This window comes from Lytechinus variegatus, chromosome 12 (assembly GCF_018143015.1).
Source record: "Lytechinus variegatus isolate NC3 chromosome 12, Lvar_3.0, whole genome shotgun sequence".
NCBI lineage: Eukaryota > Metazoa > Echinodermata > Echinoidea > Temnopleuroida > Toxopneustidae > Lytechinus > Lytechinus variegatus.
Genome location: NC_054751.1, coordinates 27,094,161 through 27,118,218, shown reverse-complemented (window position 1 = coordinate 27,118,218; position 24,058 = coordinate 27,094,161). Strand labels below are relative to the sequence as shown.

At 36.9% G+C, this 24,058-nt stretch overlaps 1 protein-coding gene across 1 annotated transcript; it reads right to left on the bottom strand.

Annotated features, from left to right (window-relative positions):
* Positions 1-2,346: 2,346 nt before the first annotated feature.
* Positions 2,347-22,474, bottom strand: LOC121425098 (sperm flagellar protein 1-like). Its single transcript, XM_041621073.1, has 7 exons — positions 22,211-22,474; positions 11,303-11,414; positions 8,770-8,929; positions 7,574-7,649; positions 6,928-7,006; positions 4,547-4,673; positions 2,347-3,611 (listed from the first exon to the last, which is right to left on the bottom strand). The coding sequence occupies exons 1-7, from the start codon at positions 22,341-22,343 to the stop codon at positions 3,507-3,509; spliced, it is 792 nt and encodes a 263-aa protein (XP_041477007.1). The 5' UTR covers positions 22,344-22,474; the 3' UTR covers positions 2,347-3,506.
* Positions 22,475-24,058: the final 1,584 nt, after the last annotated feature.

The window sequence follows — 24,058 nt, the reverse complement described above, 5'->3', positions numbered from 1 at the left end:
TATTCTACACAAATGATATGATCATGAAATTCACTTAATTTCAATCATAAATTTCAGTCATACAAGCAAAGTACAGTAGAGTTAAAATTGCAACAAACAGGAGAAAATACAGCAAACGGAACAAAACAATATTATACCTTTAACTTGCAGAAGTGTCTAGGGGCCCTTTAACTATACATAGTAATTACCCTAGCTTTCACAAGTGGCATTCACTCTGCATTTCAAGGAATAAATGGAAATTCCTGCCAGGTTCTCATTTACTTCACCTTGCTTAAATGCAGTATACATATAAATTGAAGTAAATTTACACATGGCTTATGATTTGGACCCATACCTCTGAGAATAGGAGACAGGAATCATAACCACTACACCATGAAAATTCCACAATTTTAACAAGAGTTAAAGATAATCATTCTTGATCTGTAACGTTAAGAAAAAAGAATCCAAATTCATTGTTTCCCAACTACATATCATTATGTAGGAAAGAAAAGCAGAATAATTGTTGTTCTTATTTTCATGTATACAAATCATTTTGTATTATCACTTTAATTGCATGCTTTGGGAATTGCTTGTATGATATAGTGTTAACCAACATGTTTCACTTTTGTGTAAAGAAATTACATGATTGATAATAAGAATAATATGCAACATTTATACAGTGCTTAAAGTAAGATTTCTGAGCTGTAACTATTACACCAGGTTTAGCACAGCTAGTGTGATCGGGCGCTTGAACATTCAAAGAATTCCTTTCTACCGGGTTCTCATTTACTACACCTGGGTGGAGAGTGGCAAATATAGATAAATAATGACTAGGAAAAGGACCACCAGACCTTGTGGTTTCAAAGTCCAGAAATGTATCCATTAAGCCAAAAATCTCCACAAAAAATTGTTCTCATTATGAATTATTGTGATGATCTCTTTCTGAAATACGGAATAGGAGTAATAATCATACTTCAAATCCTGCTGTTACAGTATTTTTCATTAAAATAAAGCCTTTCGTAAATGCATATTCACATTCAATATACATGTAACTGTATGACTTCTACAGTTAAAGCTAAATGGCAAGACATTTAGGATTCTACATCGTAGAGGCAACATACCTTTACCATCACATAAATCACTCTAAACCCAAATTGATTATACAGTGACACAACATTTTCTCTTGCGACATTTGCTCCGGTCTTAATATCTCAGAGGGCATAGAGTTACGAGTGTAGTAGAGGGTTTTTTTATTCAGAACAATGTAAAGATAAGGATTAGGGTTTATGTAGCGTTGGAGGTAAGAGTTTAGGTTTAGCTTAATGTGTAGATTTTCTATGGGAGCAATTGTCGCCAGAGCAAATGACATAGAACCTGATATGTTTCTCTTAACATTAGTGCTTAAAAACTGTACATATATTAAAATTTTCATATAACTACAATGAAATCACTAGCCTAATAAATAGGACATTCATCTTTACAATTAAGCCTGACGAAGGGATCTGTCTTATTAAAATAGATTTTAATTTGGACATACATGTAGATAAATATTTAATCACAATCTGTACCAAGAGTACATGTACCAAAATGGCATCAACATAAATCAAGGTGAATGCTAATATTAAATACATACATGACAACTATGGAATCTTCTATGCATACAGACACTGAATGTATCACAATATCCCTGAAATAAGTTATTCATGTAATGTACAAATAACCTTAACAATTTAAAACTACATAGATGGGTACTCCAGGCTGAAACAGTAAGATTTGAATAACACGTTGAATGCACAGGTCTGGCAGTCTCACCTGCATTATGCAATTCAACAGAGCAGCAGAGCAGACTTTGAAAACAACTAAGATTAAGTACTTTTTACCCCCCTAGATGAATATTTGAGCCAAATTTCATGAGCACTGACTAAAAACTGGGGAAGTAGTTTGATCCATGATGAGTTTTCTGGGCTTTTCAGGTATATGCTAGTTTTGGTAACGATATCAAAATGAGTTCGTACAGAATCCAATGAAATGACCACCAAAGTGTCTGTATAAATAAAACGTATGATTATGTGCCAAAGGATTCTGGAAGAAATTGTGTAATTGCTGAGAAAGCAGCAAATAAGCACAGGATTCGGGTAGCGTGTCGGGGCCCGACATTCAAAGCAATAATTACACACTGTCCCACGTGCGCTTATCTGTGTTGGGGATCTTCAGTCTGAACATTTTTCAGCGTAGATTTCAAGATTTCACAAAGTTCAGTTTATGTAACTGTATCAGATCTAGATCCTCGATGATATACTGACAATTAAGCCTTGTTTTACAGACTTTCTCATGAAATAAGTGTTTACTGCAACTACTGGAATTTCTCTTTAATATGTGGCTACCATGGCAATACAATTTCTGACAAATGCAAAAATTGTGTCTTGCACATCTTCAGCTCAAGACCTATGTGTGTGCCAAATTTCATGGACACAGGTCATAAAACTGATCATGAAATGCCATGTGGATTGATTTGTGTGTTGCAGACAATTCACATGAAACATGTTGGGATTTCAGAGAGTGTAAAGGCTGGCGCACACGGTGCAATTCACTGCGATCCGAATTTCACAGAAATAGTTATAATATTTGAGATGAACATTCAAGCCCATAAAATTTTAGTGATCAGAGTTTAGAATAGTGGTAAGGACTATTAAGCCTCCCTGCAGAAATAAATGCAATATCTATTTCATATTGTACCGACCTCATCCTCAACTGCTACTTGAAGCTGAATTGGACTTTACTCCGACCACATTCCCAACATCATGCCGAACCTCAAACAAAATAATTTTACTTCTTGAAACTTTCATATGTTTCGCAAAATGCAATATATTAAAAAGTTGCATTCGTTCACGTCTCACAGTGTGCATTGGGCTTAAAAGGTAAAGCTTCAAGAACCCATTTCTTTTTCATTTCAATAACAGTTTTAGTGTTTTGCTTCAATTCCATTTTACTCTAGTTATTTCAAATCACATTATTTTCAGCTTGGAGCATCTATTCAGAAGTATATTCATAAACCTTTATATACATTTCAAGTAGAAAAAATAGTTTTTTGAATGATTTTTGTTTTAAAATCCACGAATTTGCATTACTTTCCTTCCTGCCGAGTCCTAGACATTCTTTTTCAATTTCAGTTTCTCTCTTACTGCACCCCCCCCCCTCTCTCTCTCTCTATCCCTTGGATTACATGAACATGTATTTCTAATTTATTCCCCATTTTATGTCTAGTCTGTCTTAAGGGGCTTTCACAATTGTTTGTGTGATCGTATGCAATACTTTGGTCACAGTATATGATGCACAGAATCGCAACAGTTGTTAGCAGTCGCACCACCAAATGTGAAAGAGGCTTTCCTCCCTTAGCACCCACTCTCTTTCTCTCTCTCCATCTCTGTCTATCTCTCTCTGTGCTGTAATGATTGCAGAACAATTCTATTTATTATTGCCGTATTGCCTGTACTCAGACCCGCTAGACGTGACAGAGCATAAATTGTTCAGTAATGTCCTTGCGCCCTCTGCACCGATTTCGTCAGCTCCTCTATCCTATCGTCTTTCAGTTTCAGGAGATGTTCTAATCGCCTCACCTTTGCTTGTAAAATCTAATCAGACAAGGAAAACAACAGGAACATGAGATGTTATTGCTAGGTAAACAACAAAGAAAGAGAGCTCTCTGCATCACATGACATTGATAATTTAAAGATAAATGCAAGTTGACAATCCAATTGTGTGATTGCTCCAATTGTGGAGCGTTTTGGCCCAGTGGATTAGTCTTCTCATTTTTGAAACAGAGGGTTGTGGGTTCGAATCCCAGCCATGGCGTTTTTCCTTCAGCAAGAAACTTATCCACATCGTGCTGTACTCAACCCAGGTGAGGTGAATGGGTACCCAGCAGGATTATTCCTTGAATGCATGGGCGCTGAAAGGCAGCTCGAGCTAAAGTCGAGGTAATGATAATCATAACATCCTGCCTCGGAATAGAATATTTCTAGATAGATGGCGCAATATAAATGCCTATTATTATCATTGTTATTGTATAAATAAAAAAAATCTGCCAAAAGATTCAGGAAGAAAATGTGTGATTGCTGAGAAATTAGCAAAATAAGCATAAGATTCAACCTAAATGTTGGGGTCTTTTTCCATGCAAAATACTACTATCCAACATATGCTTACCGAGTATCTGTTTTGTTGATCTATACAGCATGATCGTTTTTCAGCTTAGATATCATGATTTCACAAAATTCATTTTGTCACTATACCAGGGGCCCGTTTCATGAAGGACTTGCAACTGTTGTAACTTTGCCATTATGGCAACTACCATGGAAACCTTGAGTTTGATTGGCTGCTGAGCCCTGTTGCCATGGTAGTTGCCATTATGATAAAGTTACAACAGTTGCAAGTCCTTTATGAAATGGGCCTATGAGGATAAAGTGACAATCTTGGTTTTACAGACTTTCTTTGGAAATCAGGGTTTACTACAACTACTCAAAAGCTTTATGAAACACCCACCAGTTTGTATGGGTTGACAACACCTTACCTGCACTGTTTCTTGTGATGCGAGTAACGCTTGTTCTTTTTGTTCTATGACCATCCTAACGGCTGGCGCCAACTCAGGTTCAATCCCTCCATTCAGTTGCTGTCTATAGGAGGCTCCTCTTGGATCACTGAAAAAAAATCATAATTAATAATTGATAATTTTATCTTTGATAACTACAATAACCCAATAATCCTTCTAGGCGTTATGTTCCCAATCTCATTGACATTCTTTCACTTTGAGCTTTATTCCAAATCAGATGATCTGGGCTCCGTAACACACAGATTAACGATTGATCACTAATTTGAAGGAACAATTCTGATTGGTTCCGAGTCAGTCTACAGAGCAAAATGCGCATGCAACGATGATCTTGATAGGCCATTTCATTTACCGATTTATCGCTATTTAAACCTCTGTGTTTCGGGGCCCTGATAATGTTAAAATATGTAATTTAAAGCAGATAATTGATAGCAAACAAACCATAAAACTGTAGATTTTGCACAAAATCAATTCTCTTTATCTCCCCCTCCCAGTTGCCTAATTTCTCTAACTCCTCATTTATCTTCTCTACTTGACCACACTACCGTCTATTTTCCTCTCACTCTATCTATTTTCTTGCATCTATGATCTGTTTTCTCTTCTTTCTCCTCCACGCTTGCCCGGCTCAATGCTCTTTCTTTTTTTATCACAGGATTTGATACCATGCAAGATCGTGATTCATGTGACTCATTTTATGTATTAAAATATCTATTTTCACGATTGTACTTGTAAAACAGAATGTAATTCAGCCTACATGCTGCTATGATAGAACAATAATAAAACCATTACTAACAAGTTAATTTTTCACACCAATGCAAAAAAATTCTGTTTTCAATTATAAGACCTGCATGTAGTAGTGGATTCAGAATATCAGGGGGGCGCGATTCATTGAGCTGTTCATAAAGGCCACCGCACACCTTACGACCCGACTGGTCGCCGACTGGCTTGCGACTGGGTGAGGGGAGAGGTGACGTCACAGCGCTTGTCAGCTTCACAGTCGCAGACCGGTCAGAGACAAGTCACAAGGAAAATCGGAAGGATTTGACATGTTGAATCCTTATGACTGGATGGCAAGCTCAATCCAACCTCCAGCCAATCAGACAGCGGAGTTGCATAACGCGTATTATGATAAACAACGCGCATACGCAGTAGTAAGCACAAATTATCAGATGCTATGCCAAAAAGCAAAAAGGGCATGAGTGAGTCGCAGATCGGATCGCAAGGTGTGCGGTGTCGAGGCTTATGACTGCCTTGCGACTCATCTCCCCTCACTCAGTCGCAAGCCAGTCGGCTAATGGTTGGGTCGTAAGGTGTGCGGTGGCCTTTAGTTACAGTTTCTTACACAGGACTGGTGATCCTTTCTCATAGTCTCATAATTTGTCATTGGTATCGATTCAACTCACAAAGAAAGGTCACCAGTCAAGCGTAAAATTATTCGTTTTTTAACAAATAGCTTTATGAAACAACTACCTGGGGCCCATTTCATAACACTTGTTATAATAACAACTTTGCGATAACAGTTATAAGCTACTGAAATCAATCAATTTGAATGGCTGATAAGTAAACTTGTTACATAAATTGTATTTTTTTATCATAACAAGCTCTTATGAAATGGGACCATTGATGCACACATGGGTTACAGTTTGGTTTGGGTTTGAGGTTTTACGTTTGCTTTCGGGTGCAGAATTACATGTACTTTCATGGGTGTTATTGTCAATGGAGGTAATATGGTATATTATTCACCGTAGCAGACATCTGAGCAAGGCATCTTTCATACATTATTGGCTGCTTATGATTGTGATCAAATGGTCAGTCGGTCAATAAGTTTTCAATTGTTTATCCACGGACCCAATTTATTGCCCACTCAGGAAAGTCAATGAGAAAATGCGTGGAAATGTAGCAGGCAATAAGGCAGAGCCAACATCCGGGTATTCTACGTGTTTTTTGTACGTGTTTTTTGTACGCGTTCTTGAACCGCTTAGTGCTATACGTCACGATGTTAATCAAGGTGAGACAACGCTGAATACTGCGTCCCCAGGCCTGGGATACGTCATTTCAATTACGTCACAATGGTAAAGTTCAGAGGCCCAGTCTGCTCAACATGACAAAATAGATTCCCATTCTTAAACTCTAAAATATCTAATTTTTTTACGATTTTTGCTCTGGATGTCTGATTTGGTTAATAATAGCAATATTGACTGGCCTGGGGGCAAAAGGACATATATCGCCCTCACTAAATTGATATCACCCTCGTCTGCGACTCAGGCAATATTAATCTAGTTTGGGCGATATATATCGTATCGCACCGAGGCCAGTAAATATTACTTTATTCTTTCACATCTTACCTGAAGCCCTGTGGTGGAGGGTTGAGCACCGTGGGAGCTTTAGGGGCTGGGGCAGCTGCCCTTGGGGGTCTTCCAGCACCTACAGAATTCAATCCAATTAGAAAATAGTATTCATCGATGATCATACAAGATCGTACTTGAAAAAAAATAATAATAAAACTGCAGCTGAAGCATTCACAAAAGATTGATGATACAAAATATGAATTTCTAAATAAATACATTATAAAAGTTAAACAGTTAAAAAGAAATGGATGAGAGGATATCTAAAAACATTTGAGTTTTATTTTCAACACAATAATTACCTTTGACCTTTATATTTTCATCCCATTGTGCTTGAAGGGTAATAATGGTTATTCCTTATCAAATTTATAAGTTTAACTGGAATAAAGACCTCAATTATTAACTTCAAATGACCTTCGACCTTGACTTCTTGACCAGACGTTCATCTGTAACTCATCATATACGCCATATTTGATAACCCTCATTTCCCCCAGAGTGCAATATTATTTTTGATCATGTACTCTTGTAATTTATACCCACTAGAATAATATTTTCCATTGTTCATTGCAACGTTCATACCATAATATTTTTGGTTTTGGATCGTGGTAGAGGAATGGCCCCATTAGAAAAAGGGAGAATAACTTACCAGGTTTGTGAACTTTTGGTGGTCTGGCGGGAACAGAACCAACCTCCATCCCATCTAGATAACCATCAGGGGACATCTAGAAAAAAAAATACATTAGTATATCAAATATTTCATAAAAATGGAACAATTTAAATAATTAAAAGAACAATAATGACAGGCAAAACAATTAAATACACAATATAGAACAGTGAAAGGATCACGAATGTGACATCTCTCATAACATTACACAGCAAGTTGGTTCCACAAATGTTAAAGTATCAATATCAATATCAGAGGTTTCTTGTTAAACATCTTGTCAATATCTTGTAAATTTCTTGTTAGATATGTAGGGGAGACGGGGGTGAGTTGGAACATGGGGTAAGTTGAAACATTGTAAGTTTCTTTAATGCCTGTAAAATAAATTTATGCAATACTGCCTTCAATTAATTGCAATAATAATTCAACACTGTTGTATTATTAATAGCAATAAATTGAGGGCAGTATTTCATAAATTTATTTTACAGGCTTTAAAGAAAATCACAATGTTTCAACTTACCCCATGTTCCAACTCACCCCCGTCTCCCCTACATATTGGCACTAGGCCAAAGCATAATATTTCATTGGAAGTTGTGAAACAGAGACGTCTTTTCATTAATCATTTCAGGCAAATTTCCGAATCGCGTTTCCCATGTGGCTATATTTTGTAGGTTCCAATTGCCAAATTCTAGGTTTTATGTTGCATTGATGATTGTATAGTAACAAGATTGGGTGATAAATTCCATTCAATTCAATATGTGACAAACACACATGATGGGTACAAGATTGAGCTCAGTAACTACATGTTGTACAAATGAGATTTAGTATAGATAGAGGTCACAAAATTAGGATTGAATTGGTAAGAAGGTACAAGTAAATATTCATATAAAAAAAAGAAAGTACATGTATATCGGATATTGAGGGCCAGCTGATAGAGCAGTTTTATGACTGAAGTGGCTACGTTTGGAAAATAATACATTAAACAGATTTGCAGTCTTGCACCCAGATTAAAAATAAAATTGATGCAACAAAGGTATTTCATTACTCATGAATCAAGCTGGTATCACGGATAAGACATGATACTGCCATTATAATTCTGGAAATTTTCTTTGAAAAACAATATCATACCTACACTAATGCATCTCTGGACTAACTACAAGTAGGTACAAGTATCACTTTACCTGTGCCTTATTAGCTTGCTGACTCTTCTTTTTCAAATGTAAAGCTTCTATTCTTTGTCTGAGTTTGATCAAGAAAACTTCTGCTGCACCAGCCTTGGCTGTTATCAAACCACGGATATCTCTCTCTGGTACTTGGCAATTCAATTTGGCCAACACTTTCCTGCAAATCAAAGTCAGAGAAAGATATTAAAGTGATTGGTTAACATTGGTTTGACTTTAAAAAAAATCTGAGCTAGAAGGTCACACTTATCACCTGTGTCTGTGATATGTTACAAAAATGAAGCCCAGAAAAAATTGCGTTAAAAAATTATTATTTAGTGCTTCAAAAATTGAAATATAAAGTGACCGGAAACACGATCTTAATTTCATCCCATACACTTATGTGTACTATCTAGGTGTCTATAAGATGCCTATTTACAAAATCGGGGTTTGCCTTGTAGTTTTAGCTTTTCATTCTCAATAATGGTTGTTTTCAGGGTTTATTAGTTCTAATACATGCACTTGTACACATGTTTCATCTTGGTTTGAGAATTTTTTAAATCGGCTGCTCACAAAGTTAAACAATACCTTTAATTAGTGCTGGTTGATATTTGATTTCAATGTTAGCAAAGCAAAGCAAAATATCACTGATGTCTCGATATATCGCAAATAACTCAATATATCACCTAGTCTGAATATATATATATTATATACCTTCATTTTCGGTTTACCACAGCGACAAATAAAGAAACTACAGACTATCCAAAACTCTGCTGCAAGATTAGTTACTCAGACTCGAAAATATGAATCAATCACCCCTGTACTACGAAACTTACATTGGCTTGCTGTTCATTCTTGTATTTCTTTCAAATTATTAGTTTTTGCATATGAATGCTTCCATGAGATAGCTCCATCATATTTGACCAAACTATTAACTTTACATCAGACTAATGGTACTCTAAGCTCAAGCACAAAGTGGCTGTTTGCTATTCCTCCCATTGTTACCAAAACATACGGTAAGCGCTCATTTGGAAATGCCTCTTCTGTCTTAAGGAATGGACTTCCTAATTATATGAGATATATACATGATTTAGATAAGTTTAAGACTTCCCTTAAAAAAGTATCTGTTTCACATGTAATCAATTCAGTGTCCAACACTTACTTTCTAATTTCATCCAAGTGCATAGGGACATGCATGGCTATGTGTTATGCAAAAAGAACTGAATTTTTATTATCATTATGATCCTCAATGCTGTGAGAGCAGGGGGAGGGGAAGAGGAAAGTAAGGCCTGTATGAAAAGTAAAATCACAGTTTTTAACATTTTTCAGAAGTTTTCTTTAAATACCTTGAAATACAATCAAACCAGGGGGCCGTTTCATAAAGATGTTCGTAAGTTAAGAGCGACTTTAAGAACGACTGGTGAACCTTTCTTATGCGCTTAACTATCGACAATGTAAATACCATTTACCACAAGAAAGGATCACCAGTCGTTCTTAAAGTCGGTCTTAACTTACGAACAGCTTTATGAAACACCCACCTGCTTTAGCACTTTTCCATTGTATCATGGCAAAAAACCATGGACTATGCAGATTTGACATTTTTGTACATAATTACAATAATTTAATCGTGTACACTAAACAATAGAAGTCCAATTACAGATGCGCCCTTTTGGCAAAGGGAACCTAACTGAAGCACGATAGTTCAAGAAATCTACATTGTCTATGGTTTTGTACCATGGTACAACTGAAACCCCTTTTGAGAATACAGGCCCATGAGTTTGGTTTCCCTTGAACAGTATTCCTCATTGAAACAGTATTACAGGATTCTGTCCATGAAGGACAACCAACCCAGGGGGGGGGCACTTATATTGAAGAGTGGATACTATGCGCGACAAAAAAAAAAAAAAGTAAAAAGGATGTCTTTTTCAAGATAGGGCACGTTACGTACGTAACGTAATAAGGTGTCAAAAACACTAAAATACTGAAAAAATGGTATCTATTTTCGATCGGAAAGCTACGTGTTTAGAGTCAAATTTGCGAGGGTATAAAAAATCAAGACTATAGAAATGTTTTAAAAAGGATGTACTTTCTGCCCTAATTGAGGCAACACTACGTGGTTGGAGTACGATTTGCGCGAGTGGGGCTCTACTAAACCGAATGATGTAGGGAAAGGTAAAACCGACGACCGACGTCCGTGATATAACAATTGAAATATCACTGAACTTGTTCAGGGGGTCAGTTCAGGGAATACTTGCCAATAGTATTGTTTTGTTTCCAATACTTGTTAAGGGTAGGGTTTCAAATGCCAATACCTGTTAAGGGGTGCATTTTCAGAATATGAAAAATATGTGTTTAGGGTGCTTTTTATGGGGATCTCATGGTCGCGCATGGTATCCACTCATCAATGGAAGTGGCCCCCCACCCTCGGCAACCAACCTGCTCATTGATGCCACTTTCCTTATCTTGGCTCAGTGGTCGTACATGAACATGTTTCATTGTATCATGACATCACTAGCTGAGTCAGATAGAGAAAACGAGAGATGATAATACTTGCCTGTTCAGTAATTTCCAGTTCTCAATCTTGTGTGTGGATGAGCTTGCCGGTGTGTAATTATGGAGCTCCACCATACGAGGATAAAAGTGATGGACAACTTCTGCGATGAGAACTAAAAAATATATATATATTCATTAGCACTGCATTTTTTTTTCACAATAATGGAACATTTGCTTATATTACGCTGTTTCAAAGTGCCCTACAAATATTATTATTATAATCATTATACATTGTAAGCATCATTGTGATAGACGAATGAGACAGATACAACAGAGAATGATATGTACATGTAGCCTAAATATGTAATCATGTGAGCCATACTGGGACTGATACATTTTAAGTATTTACATGTACGTCAGTTATATAAAATAGTATACAAAGATAACATGTAAATAATACCAGGGAACAGGGGAAAAAAATATGAGGGTGCGACCATAATTCGCGCGCTACCATATTTTGCTCACAGACACATAAAGAATAAAAAATATCTTGAAAATCTGTTAACACCCACAGAAAAAGCAACCTAAAACTACCTGGTTGAGTAATTTTTTTAGGATAAGGTCTAGATCGACGACAGTAGTGTACAAATTATTGTGAAAATATTGTCAAAACATCGCCAAAGATGACCTTTTTCGCGACCATAGAATTTTGAGATTGCAACACCAGTGATATTGATGACCTACTAGTGTGCTTGTGAGAGTAGTTTTAAAAAAAGCTAGGATGCGCTGCAAATCTTGTGGCATCATCATGTTCTCAGGCACTCAGGCCAGGAGAAGGCTCCTCACAACTCACCTTTAATTTGAAGACTTATGTCAGTACATAATGATTTTTTCCCAATACTATTTTCCTTGATATTTTTTGCGATGGTTCTCAAAAGTTTTTGAGGAAAAAGGCACTCTACATTTTCTCATAGAGATGAATTGATTGATATTCTTTACAACTTTACTGAGTGTTCACTGTGAAGAAATGGAGAAAGAATAAGGATATGTTTTCCATATTTCATGTGTAATTTTCCTGAAAGAGTTATCAAGGATTTCTTTATAAATTGGAAGAGAAATTATTTCAAGTTTGAAAGTTGCACTTTGAAATTAAAAATGGAGAATATACTCACTAGGTGTATTAATGCAGTTTTTGCCATGAAACTGTCTGTATTAAAGGAAAACACCATTAGATTTATATCGAGGGCGCTGCACTGTAGCGACCAATACTTACTAATTCTTGCTCCTGAGTTTTTTGGCCCAAAATTTGGATTTTTGGTGATGTGTTGAATTGTATATTTGCCAGGATGTTATCAGGAAAAGTCTCCTTCACCTGGCTATGTTTTATTGTGCTTGTTATATGTGCTGTTTGTGAGATAAACTGTCAAAATGGACTGCCGGCTGCCAATATACAATATGATAGAGAATTCTTGCTCTATCTCGCCGATAGGCCCTCGCCATTGACTCGACCCCCGAACCTACCCGAATGGGTACCAACAAGAGATGATCCCCCACCAGAAACCCGCCGAAGAGGGAAGCGCGGAGGGATCAGACAGCGGGTCCGGAGAAGAGGTCATCGCACCGCATTACCCACTATCACCCTTAGCAACGTAAGATCAATCACAAATAAAATAGACGAACTACGAGCAAATGTGAGTTATAATTATGAATACAGAACATCGAGTCTAATATGTATTACAGAAACTTGGCTGAGTTCAGACATTCAATCTAATAACATTGAAATAGATGGTTTTTACTCCACGAGACTAGATCGCTGCCTACAAGAGACAAATAAAACGAAAGGAGGTGGGCTCTGTGTATATGTTAATAAACGATGGTGCAGCAATATTACGAACATATCGAATATTTCTTCCAAAGATATTGAACTCATGAGTGTTTCATTTCGTCCATTTTATCTGCCAAGAGAATTTCCCCAGGTATATCTTCTCTTAGTTTATATACCTCCTAGCTCAGATAAGGAAAACGCTAAGCAAATTATACAGGAAAAAGTGAATGAACTCGGAATAAGGTCAGCTGACGCCCCTGTTATAATATTAGGCGATTTTAATCATTGTGACTTAGAAACTGTTTTACCCCACTATCACCAATATGTTGATACAGCAACAAGGGGAGAGAACATTTTGGACAAATGCTATTGTTCAGTCGGAGATGCATATAAGTCTCTTATTAGGCCTGGAATTGGTACATCAGACCATCATACTGTTTTTCTCATGCCAAGGTACAAACAAAAGATTAAACGCGAAAAGCCAATTAAAAGGGTAATGAAAGTGTGGGACAGTGAATCGAGTGAAATGCTTCAAACTGCATTTGATATCACTGATTGGGACATGTTTCATGAAATGTGTGATGACATACATCAGTTAACCGATACAATAAACAGTTATGTTACATTTTGTGAAGACCTACATATCCAATCTAAAGAAATTAAAGTCTATCCGAATGGCAAGCCTTGGTTTAATAGAAGAATAAAGCAACCATGAAGGAAAAGAGAAAAGAATTCAAGAATGGAAATCATGATCGAGTGAAAGAACTGTCCAGAGAAATAAAAAGACAAGTTAACGAAGCAAAACGAGAATACGGAGAAAAGCTAGAGCAGTGTTTCATGACTAATGATCCTAGGAACGCATGGAGATGTTTAGAAGTAATGACGGACTATTCAAGTAAAACGCATGATAATTGTTTTGAGCACGAAGAAAATGCAAAAGAAAAAGCGAATGAACTGAACTCTTTCTTTTGCCGGTTTGAAAACCAAGAACACCAGGAAGAACTCAACAATCAATTAACATTGTTACTTAATCGAATTGATGACGGCGAACACTTTGTGATCAACGAATCGGACGTTCGTAAGCAGTTTAAGTTCATTAACCCACGAAAATCATCGGGGCCTGACGGCGTAAATGGACGAGTTGTAAAGAAATGCTCATCCCAACTCGCCGTCCCATACTCTAAGATATTTCAGATGTCGATTACAGAAAGAAGAATACCTCGCTGTTGGAAAGCGTCCATAGTTACACCAGTACCCAAGAACAATCGCCCCAACACGAATAGCGACTTTCGCCCCATCGCGCTGACTTCAGTTGTTATGAAGAGCTTAGAAAGACTGGTACTTGCAAAACTAACACGTTCAGTTCTCCCGCTTCTTGATGCAAACCAGTTTGCTTATAAGACAAAACGCTCCGTTACTGATGCAGTCCTAACCTTGACAAATTTGTTATATGAACACTTAGATAAGGCACGATGTTATGCTAGAGCAACCTTTATAGATTTCTCATCAGCATTTAATACTATAGAACCCCATATACTCCTGGAAAAATTAGAAAATCTAGATGTTCAGCCATCTCTTATAATGTGGCTTCATGATTTCCTCCATGAAAGGACACAGAAAGTTAGGGTCAACGGCATTCTCTCTGATGAAATTACGACAACCATTGGTACTCCACAAGGGTGTGTTCTCTCTGCGACCCTTTTCACCCTATACACCAACGACTGTAAATCATATAACCCATCTACTCACATACTTAAATATGCAGATGATACGGTGATAGTCGGATTAATTGAAAATGAAAATGAATTGGATTATATGGATACTATCTATACGTTCGAAAATTGGTGTAAAGCAAACTGTTTACTCGTTAACTCCAAGAAGACAAAAGAAATTGTCTTCGACTTCAGGCAAAAGAAATCATTTGAACCAACTGATAGACCAGTACATATAAATGGTGATGTTATTGACAATGTTGAATGCTATAGATACTTAGGAACGGAAATCGACAGTAAACTGTCGTGGGATGCAAAGTCAAAATGCACTTTGACCAAATGCAATCAACGGTTATATTTCCTCAGAAAGTTAAAGTACTTCCACGTAAATGATAGGATCTTGTATCTATTTTACCAGTCGATCATCCAGAGTATTATTACTTTTGATTCAATCATCTGGTTTAATAATGCAAAACAGAGAGATAAAATAAAGCTTAGAAGACTTGTTAAGCAAGCCAGCAAAATAATGAATAACACTGTTGATCTAGATGAAATCTGTAAAGAAAGAAAGAGTACTTTCGAAAGCTCTCTCCATTATGTCTGATCAAACCCACCCCCTGAATAGCCAGTATGTTCAATTAAGAAGCGGACGAAGACTGATATCTGTAAAAGCAAGAACCAGTCGCCGCATTAATTCGTTTGTCCCTTTCTCCATAAGAGTTGTCAATGAAATACAGTAGAATAAGGAGTATGGTTTATTTGTAGAAACAAAGAGAAAATGCAGCAGACAACTCCGCAACTTACATGTCGATAATAATTGTAGAGTTTTAGGGATGAGAAAGTTGGGAAGGTATGTCCCCTTTATGTCTCTCTACCCCCCCCCCCCCCCGCCCGCACGTCTTAACTTGAAAGAAGGAAGATGTAAAACCAAGATTTAGCTACAGCTTTAATTATATCACTTTCAGAATGAAGAAAATAAATAATGTTTAATACATAATATATATTCACAACGTTTATACCATAAAAACTTTAAGAATATAATCAACCAATAAATGAATGAATAAATAGCTGAATAAATAAATAAATGCTCAATAGCTTTGTCGCCAAAGTCATCTATTTTAATTTATGTACACATTCCATGTATTTTATAACTCAGTACAATCACGATGATTATGTTCATGTTCATGTTATTATGTTACTGGTATGTTCATTGTTATGTTATTCTGTGAATTTTATGTTTGTTGCAAGAATTGTCAAGTTATACAATTATCCGTTTAGCGGACAAATAAATGAAATGAAATGAAATATGATTTTGACAATTGTATAATCCGAGGATAGGATGGATTTTGAATCACTGATTTGTGGAAATTACAATATTTAAACTGACACTTTGATATATATTCAAGGTTATTTCCAAGGACACAATGAGTATTCAATTTGTCATTTTGTAATGAAATTATTTATGTTCCATTAATATAGAGTTAGGGATAGTAGGCAGTTGTCATGATTATGTTTGGTTCTGTAATATTTTTAACAGCTGTCGTTTATGGATGAGCTAGGCTTCAGTTTCTGCTTGTTTCCGTTCATCCTCAATTATTCCTTACTCCAGTTGTCCTGGTAGACACCAAGCCTTGGTTGACAACATTTAAGCCCTCTAGCGAGACCAGTCTACATCTCCACAATTTAGACAGCCATTTTGTGGAACTGTGTGGACATGGCATTGTCAACGTCATGTTTGTTCATCGGTCATCAGCACTTTAAAGTCGATCACAACACTTGGTGAACTCATGAAAGTTCAACGCAGTTCGACCGTTTGCGATAAGTATTGGCAGCCCAATTATTCTATAAAATAATAGCCTTGGAATTCGTGGACATTATGATTTTATGTGTTGAGTTAAATCTGGGTGAATGTATAGAACATGTATATACAGTGCGTCCCACAAAAAAACGAAACCGAAAAAATTTATCGATGATTTATCATAACTTAATTACAAATAAAATAGACAAATGACCTACCATTGTAAAGCTTAGAATCTCCTCTTATATTTAAAATCACTTAGATTATCTCTCATGCACACATGAGTGAGCAAAAACAATTTGAAGAGGGGATACCGAAAAGTCACTTGGCGGGCTGTATCAGGGTTTTAAAAAGAAAAAAAAATTTAAAGTTCAATATCTGCTCTTTAATTTGAAACCTCAATTACAAAAAATGGCCAAGAAATAACAGAGTTCTGGGTATTTGAAATAAGGCTAGAATTTCATAAAACGAAGAGGTTTTACAGGCTAACTTCCAGACTCACTCGACGCTCTGTTTTGTTGACGATCAGCCATACATACATTAAGTCTTTTGTAAAACATGCGTTTATTTAATGAAATTATGGAGATACAAGCATTGTTTTAAAGGGAACAGAACTTTTTTACTTCTTGACCATTTCTGTGATTATGGCATCAAGTAAAAGAGCAGATATCTACCTTTTCAGGCATGTGGTTTTCTTTTTGAGGTTCAGATACCCCCTGCCAAATGAGTTTTGGGTATCGTTTCTTCAAATTGTTTTTGCTCACTCATGCGTGAATGAGGAATAATCTAAGAAATTTCAGATAAAAGAGGAGATTCTAAGCTTTACATTGGTACATGTACATGTAGGTCATTTGTCTATTGTTTTTATGATTGAGTTATGACAAATCATTGCTAAATCTCGATTTATTTTTGTGGGATGCACTGTATATCTGTAGGCCTATAATGTGTTATATTCTGATAGCATAGTTTGAGGTATAGTGATTATTGAGTATAAATTCAATGCAATATGCATGCATTCAACCATTAATTACTTGTAGTTTCCCTTGAGCACTCATGTTATTAATGATTTCAAAGTGAATTAGAGATTGGAATATTTCCTCACCAGTAGGCCTACCCCTTTTTATAGGAGAAATTTGATAAAAGATATTATTGACTTGTAGATATAACAGTCAATTTTTCATAATCTTTTGACATTTTGGAATTATACTTAGACTTAAAATCGAACTTAAATTTTTTGGGATCCTGATATGGTACCGGTATATACCATTTGATAAGCATGCAGTTGCATTATAAGACTTTTTGAACAATTGAAAATTGTCTTTTTCATTATGATTGTATCTTAATATGAATTGTTCATTTAAGGAATTCATGTATGATATTGTTTATTGATAGTAAAAGATTGGAAAGAAAGCAGTTTGCTTTATGAATATAGATTACAGATCAATTTTATCTTTAAATGCAAGATTATGCTTGTGTATTGGCCTAACTAATTTGTTATTGTGAACGAGTGACTATTTGGCAGAATTGTATGATGGGGGACCCAAAGCTACGCACTTTGTTTACTAACGATAAAAACAAATTTTAACAAATTATCTTTCACTAATTTGTGGCAAACATTCTTAAAGAACATTTATAACCAAGAAGAAAATATCACAAAACTCACTTATACAAAATCCCACCATGTTTTCCGAAAACCACTTGATTTCGCCGCCCGATATAGAGTGGTGCATAGCTGAAGTTTAACGTTACTCGTTAAGACCCACGTAGACCAAAACAAAAGCTTTGATCTCTGTTATGGTTGTTCTGCTGAACTCGGTGTTGGCTCCACTCGCCAATTACAGAGACCAAAGTTCTAACTTGATCTCTACTCAATGGCCATAAATTTCTGTATTAAGTTCGGATAAACCATGGAAGTGGGAGTAATTTGCGCGACAGCTGAAGCAAGTCACTGTTTTTTTGTATTTCCTTTTCACTTTTATTTCAGTTTCTTTTTCCTGTTTTGGTGCATTTCACTTTTGTTTGTATTTCCTTTTCACTTCTATATCAGTTTATTTTTCCTGTTTTGGAGCAGATCCATTTCACTTTCAGGCAAAAAAGGAATACGGTAGGGGGCCTACTAGATCTAGATAGATCTAGAAATCTTTACTTTGGTCCAGTATGAAATAAATACAAAAAATCAATGAGCCCTGTCGGTGGGATTTGCATTAAAATATTAACGCCCTAGGCTTATTAAATGGCGGCTGCACAATCGCGAGCCAGTTAATTTTACGAAATACGAGGAGAAATAAAAAATAAAAACGCCTCGCAACAGACAGCTACATTTGGAAACGCCCCCAGGTCTTATCTACCAATCAAGGCATAATCAACGAGGCAAAAACTGCTATTTATTTCCAATTTTTGATCTGATTGGATTCTTGAGCTCGAGAACTTCGCAGCGGAGCTCCCTGTCCTTAGGACCGGTAACGTACGGTACCGTACCCGGCTAAAGCCGGCGGTAGGCTAACCCAGGGGGCGCCCGGCCGCGTAGCGGTCGGGAGCCCAGGATCGTACGTGCAATTTGGCATACTCACCTGACAAGCGTGAAGTATGGTCAAAATAATTCTCCAAATAAATTGTTAAAACAGAAATCAAGCACTTACCACGATTATATGGATGATGGTCTAACGAGTTGCAGTTTTTCTGACATCTGGGCACAGACTGAAACCTCAAAAAACGAAAAGTTCTCTTCTTCTACCCCCGTCTCGATCGGCCATTTTGTTACAATTCATAACAAAAATGGCCGATCGAGACGGGGATAGGCCTAGAACTTAGTCTTAGAAGGAGAGAACTTTTTGTTTTTTGAGGTTCCAGTCTGTGCCCAGATGTCAGAAAAACTGCCACTCGCAGAGCTACCAAGTCTCACGCATTATGCGTGGGACTCAAGCATTTTGGACTCTTGTTCATCCCCTCAAATCTCTGTCTCACGCAACAATCATAGCCTATCCCCACTCACACAACATGCGAGGTTAGTAATACTAACCTCGCACAACGCATGTGGTTTCATAGTGGACTTTGACGTTTTCATTCATCACACGAATGTGAGGGAATGAAAAACGCCAAACATTTCAGTATTTCTCCACTAATGGAAATTTGTTTTTATGATTTAACTTTTTTTTTAAATGAATTGGAAATTATTTATAAAAGTATTTTTATCGCTTACCTCCAAGTCTCAACCAGGATACTCCATTCGATCCGTCCTTAATACTGCGGTGGAAAGTACGCAAACAACAATCGAAAAGCAATTTTTCGTATCGAACATTCTCAATTCAAGTCGTCAGCGCATAAGGCCAAGTAAAAAAAGATAGTAGTTGATCGTCCGGGTTTTTTTAGAGCGGTGATGAGGGAGGTCCTTGCTATTTGCTATCTTACTATTTTTTTTAAGAACACGGAGGCATTTTCTCGGTCCGATTTTTGACATCAGTGATGAGGGAGGTCCTTACTATTTACTATTTTTTGGCTATTTTTTATTCAAATGATTGTCAGGCCATGTCAAGCTCGAATTATGTGATCGATGTATGCTCAATAGTAATAATAAATGATTAGAAATATATATATACATATTATTTGGAGCCATATATGAATAAATATCTACGATTGATTGGAAATCTATGGAAAATAAAATCTATTGATGTATTATTACTGATGTATACTGGTACTGTATTGTTGTCAAACAGAATGTTCATGTCAAGTGAATAATTTAAACATTTTAATTTATGTAAGGGTAAAAAAAATGCATGGGGGTGTCTTTTTTATTGTCGTGGAGTCTTGTTCAATTTTCCAGAGCCAATCTCATTTTTAGCTCTGGGTAGTATGGTTTCGCATCGCAGTTTTCGGGTGCTTGTTCGTTTACATAATGTTTAATACTACTGCTCAATTCTTATTCATTTTTAAAATTGATATTGAATATTAAATCCCTCATTGAATATTCGATGCATTGCCTCCTGACATTAGAAAACTCGCCAAAAAATTCAATGCATTTCACAAATTCACATGTCACGCCAGCACAGTCAATCACATCATCCTAGCACACATGCAGTTCTCCCAACAGAGTCACAAGCACACAATCACCGTAACACACATCTAAGTACAGGCGCTATCACTCACCAAAAAAAACCCGCTGAAATACAAATTACGTCATTAGAATTGATTTATCTGCGCCATATTTCAAGAGCATGCGACGGATTAGTTCAGATTCAGTAAGCGGGGTCCCCGAAAATGCACTAAAAATGAAGAAATCCGCGATCTTTTCGGAGTTTGCAAACTTTATTTCCTCGCTAATTTATGATGGTATCTTCAAAATCCAATAAAATAACAAATCAGAATTTTTTTCTTTCTTGCAATTACGGCGATATCGGACTTTGCAATTGTTATTGAAGTTGCGAGAGAGATCTCAGAGTAATCTTGTGAATTTTTTCGTTATTCAGCAGCCATAAAAATAGTTAATAACAAGAAAATTGATGCTGTTGATGCTGCAATTAAAAGGGAAGATGGCGAGGACGAGAAACAACACAATTTTTTTTTTTTTTTTTTTTTTAGAAAATAGTAAATAGCAAAAATTTTCATGCGGCGGCCAAAAGTGATGCGCGCGAGGACGATCAACTACTTTCTTATTTTACTTGGCCTAATAGGAAATTGTACCAAAAATCAACAGGTTGCATCTCATGTATATACTTATTGGTAAAGTACGCCATCTTTTGACAAGATGATGATGAAAGTGGATTGAACGAGCAAGAAAATAATGCTGATCGCCTAGAATGCAGCTAGCTTGCAACACCGTAAACAAAGGTACGGTAGGCACTTAAGAACCAAGTTTGAAAGGACACTCGTAAAATTACGTCACTCTCGCGATGAATAATCATTAGATCGTGGACGTGCGTGTTCAATAAAAACTCTCTGCATGCATGCACTCAGTGTGTATTGAACACGCACGACCACGATCTAATGAATATTCATCGGCGAGAGTGACATAATTTTACGAGTATCCTTTCAAACTTGGTTCTTAAGTGCCTACCGACTTTGAAATAATATCGCGCGCCCTCTTTAGGCAAAAGTTGATATCAACGCTGATCAAGAGGCATCTACGTGAAGATCACGAAAAATGCTCTTATTTTATTAAAAAAAACAGCAAGGAGAATTCAAAAAAACGATCCATATGGTTCGGTAAGTGTCATAGCTCAAATATAATGCTTAGCTACGATGTAAAGTCATAGTTATTTTAGTAAAAAGGGTGTGAAAGATTCGCGTGCACCGGTGCATATGAATCCTTCACACACGAGACGATTTGAACCCTTGAGTGAGCCTATCCCCATATACATTAATGTCTGTGATCTCACTCACATTCACAGAAAATCTCCCGCATAGGCTGGTCTTTGAACTTGGCATCTCTGCACTCGTTTATCCATATAATCATGGTAAGTGCTTGATTTCTGTTTTAACTATTTATTCGGAGAATTATTTTGACCATACTTCACGCTTGTCAGGTGAGTATGCCAAATTGCACGTACGATCCTGGGCTCCCGACCGCTACGCGGCCGGGAGCCCCCTGGCCTGGGTTAGCGGTAGGCCTGCCGTCAATGACCGTAGATGAAAGCTCACCTGCATCGCTGAAATCTCTGCCGACATTTTTCTTCACCCTGCTCAACGGAATTTCGTCAAGCCATTTGTAAAGTTCTTGAAGCTCTTCATCATCTGGCTCCATTTTTTCCTCTGCGTTTGTTTCGTCAGGCATTTGAATAAATTTGTTGTAATTCTTCAGCTCAACGTGTGTATTCGTTCTCGGAGCTCAGTCACTTGATCTCGATCTCCAATCTAGCTTCACGTCGCCATGATTGTTGTTAGCCAAAACAATGACGTCACACACGCGCGACGGCGCGGCCGGCTGGATCATGTAACTGTACGTAGAAGCGCATACCGGTAGTCTGCTGGGCAAACCCTTCACTCGAAATAAGGGTCTGAATGTGCAGCCTACTCATGCCTTGTGTACTGAAGGCTCTCTCGTATTGGAACAGCAAGTTTTGTATTTGCTAGTCTTCGCGTGGAGGCACGCTTGTTGATCAAAGTTCCAATGAGGGTCTGTGCCTGCAGACTATACCGGTATCATGCAGCTAGCTCGGATCTTTTATTCTCTTCTCTCATCAAACAAATTTCAACTTAGTAAAATGCAGGGGCGGATCCAGCTTTCGCCAATAGGGGGGGGGGGGGCCGATAAATATTTTCATCAACATTTTTCTCGATTGGCCGCTATAATCTGATTTTTTTTTGGGGGGGGGTCAGATCAGGGGGTAATCCTAACTAAAGACTCAAAAGTTAGTTTTTATTGTTATAAACAAGATAAGGTATCTCATGTGGTCTTAATATATAATGCGAACACGAAAGGCGAGCTAAAATCCTTTGATATTTTATGTCCTTAGAACTGAAGATTCTGAGCAGTTTTTTATAATCATGAATAAAGATAAGTATCCAACTAAACAATGCGAGCGCGAAGCGCAAGCCGAAATTTTATTACAGTAACGTGAAAAGGGACTCAATTAGGACTGTTTTTGTGATTAATGAAGAGGATACAAGTATCACCAATTAAATAATGATAGTGCGAAGCGCGAGCTCAAAAGTTTTGATATTCCGACCTGAAAACTGGACAGTCTATAAGCGCGTTTAAATAAACAACAAGCTGTGTGTCTCAAACAATTAAATGCGAGCGCGAAGCACGAGCTTAATTCTTTTTTATACTGACATAATAAAGAAGCATTTTGACAAATTTTGGCAAGAATTTCCAAACAGGATAGGTATCTCACAAATCAAACAATGCGAGCGCGTAGCGCGAGCTGAAAATTTTGATATAACAATTTGTGTCAATCAAACAAAATAATGAAAGCTTGATGTGCGAGCTAAAATATTGCGTGCAAATTGATTTCAGAACTGGATATATGAAGTGTCATTTAATCCTGTTAAATGGGATTCATTACACAGGCAATGCGAGCGTGAAGCACGAGCGAAAATTTTTATATAAAGTATATTTTTCAATTCTTTCCCTCATCTTTTTCTTGTTTCCTTTCGGGGTCTGGCCGGCCGTTACGAGGCTGTAAATTGCACATCATGGGTATTATACCTCTTTCTTACTTTTCTTTTTGTTTTTCGTAGTTACTATGAAGATAAAGAGTACACTTTTTCAGCAGGTTGTCCAAGGGGGGCCGGGGCCGGCTTGGCCCCCTCCTGGATCCGCGCCTGAAATGTCACATTCATGATCATAAATTAAAAATGGTATCAAATCAAATTATACCATAATCACAAAGCTTGTTTTGAACGTATACCCAGTTGTTGTGTGTCCGGACAGGTTGAGTGTCCGGACGATCAATTTTAGAAAGTCATTTGGAAAAATTTACAAGCAAAGTTGAAATTCATCAACTTTTATAACAAAATGGTAGGAAATATTATAGAGAACAAAAT

What these genes read in the sequence shown, in the direction of transcription:
- LOC121425098 (XM_041621073.1), bottom strand. Translation starts at nt 22,343, where the DNA reads ATGCCTGACGAAACAAACGCAGAGGAAAAAATGGAGCCAGATGATGAA. An exon ending in AACTGGAAATTACTGAACAG is followed by an intron (nt 8,930 to 11,302) that starts GCAAGTATTATC and finishes TTTGATTTGCAG; the next exon opens with GAAAGTGTTGGCCAAATTGA. An exon ending in AGCAAGCTAATAAGGCACAG is followed by an intron (nt 7,650 to 8,769) that starts GTAAAGTGATAC and finishes TTTTTTTTCTAG; the next exon opens with ATGTCCCCTGATGGTTATCT.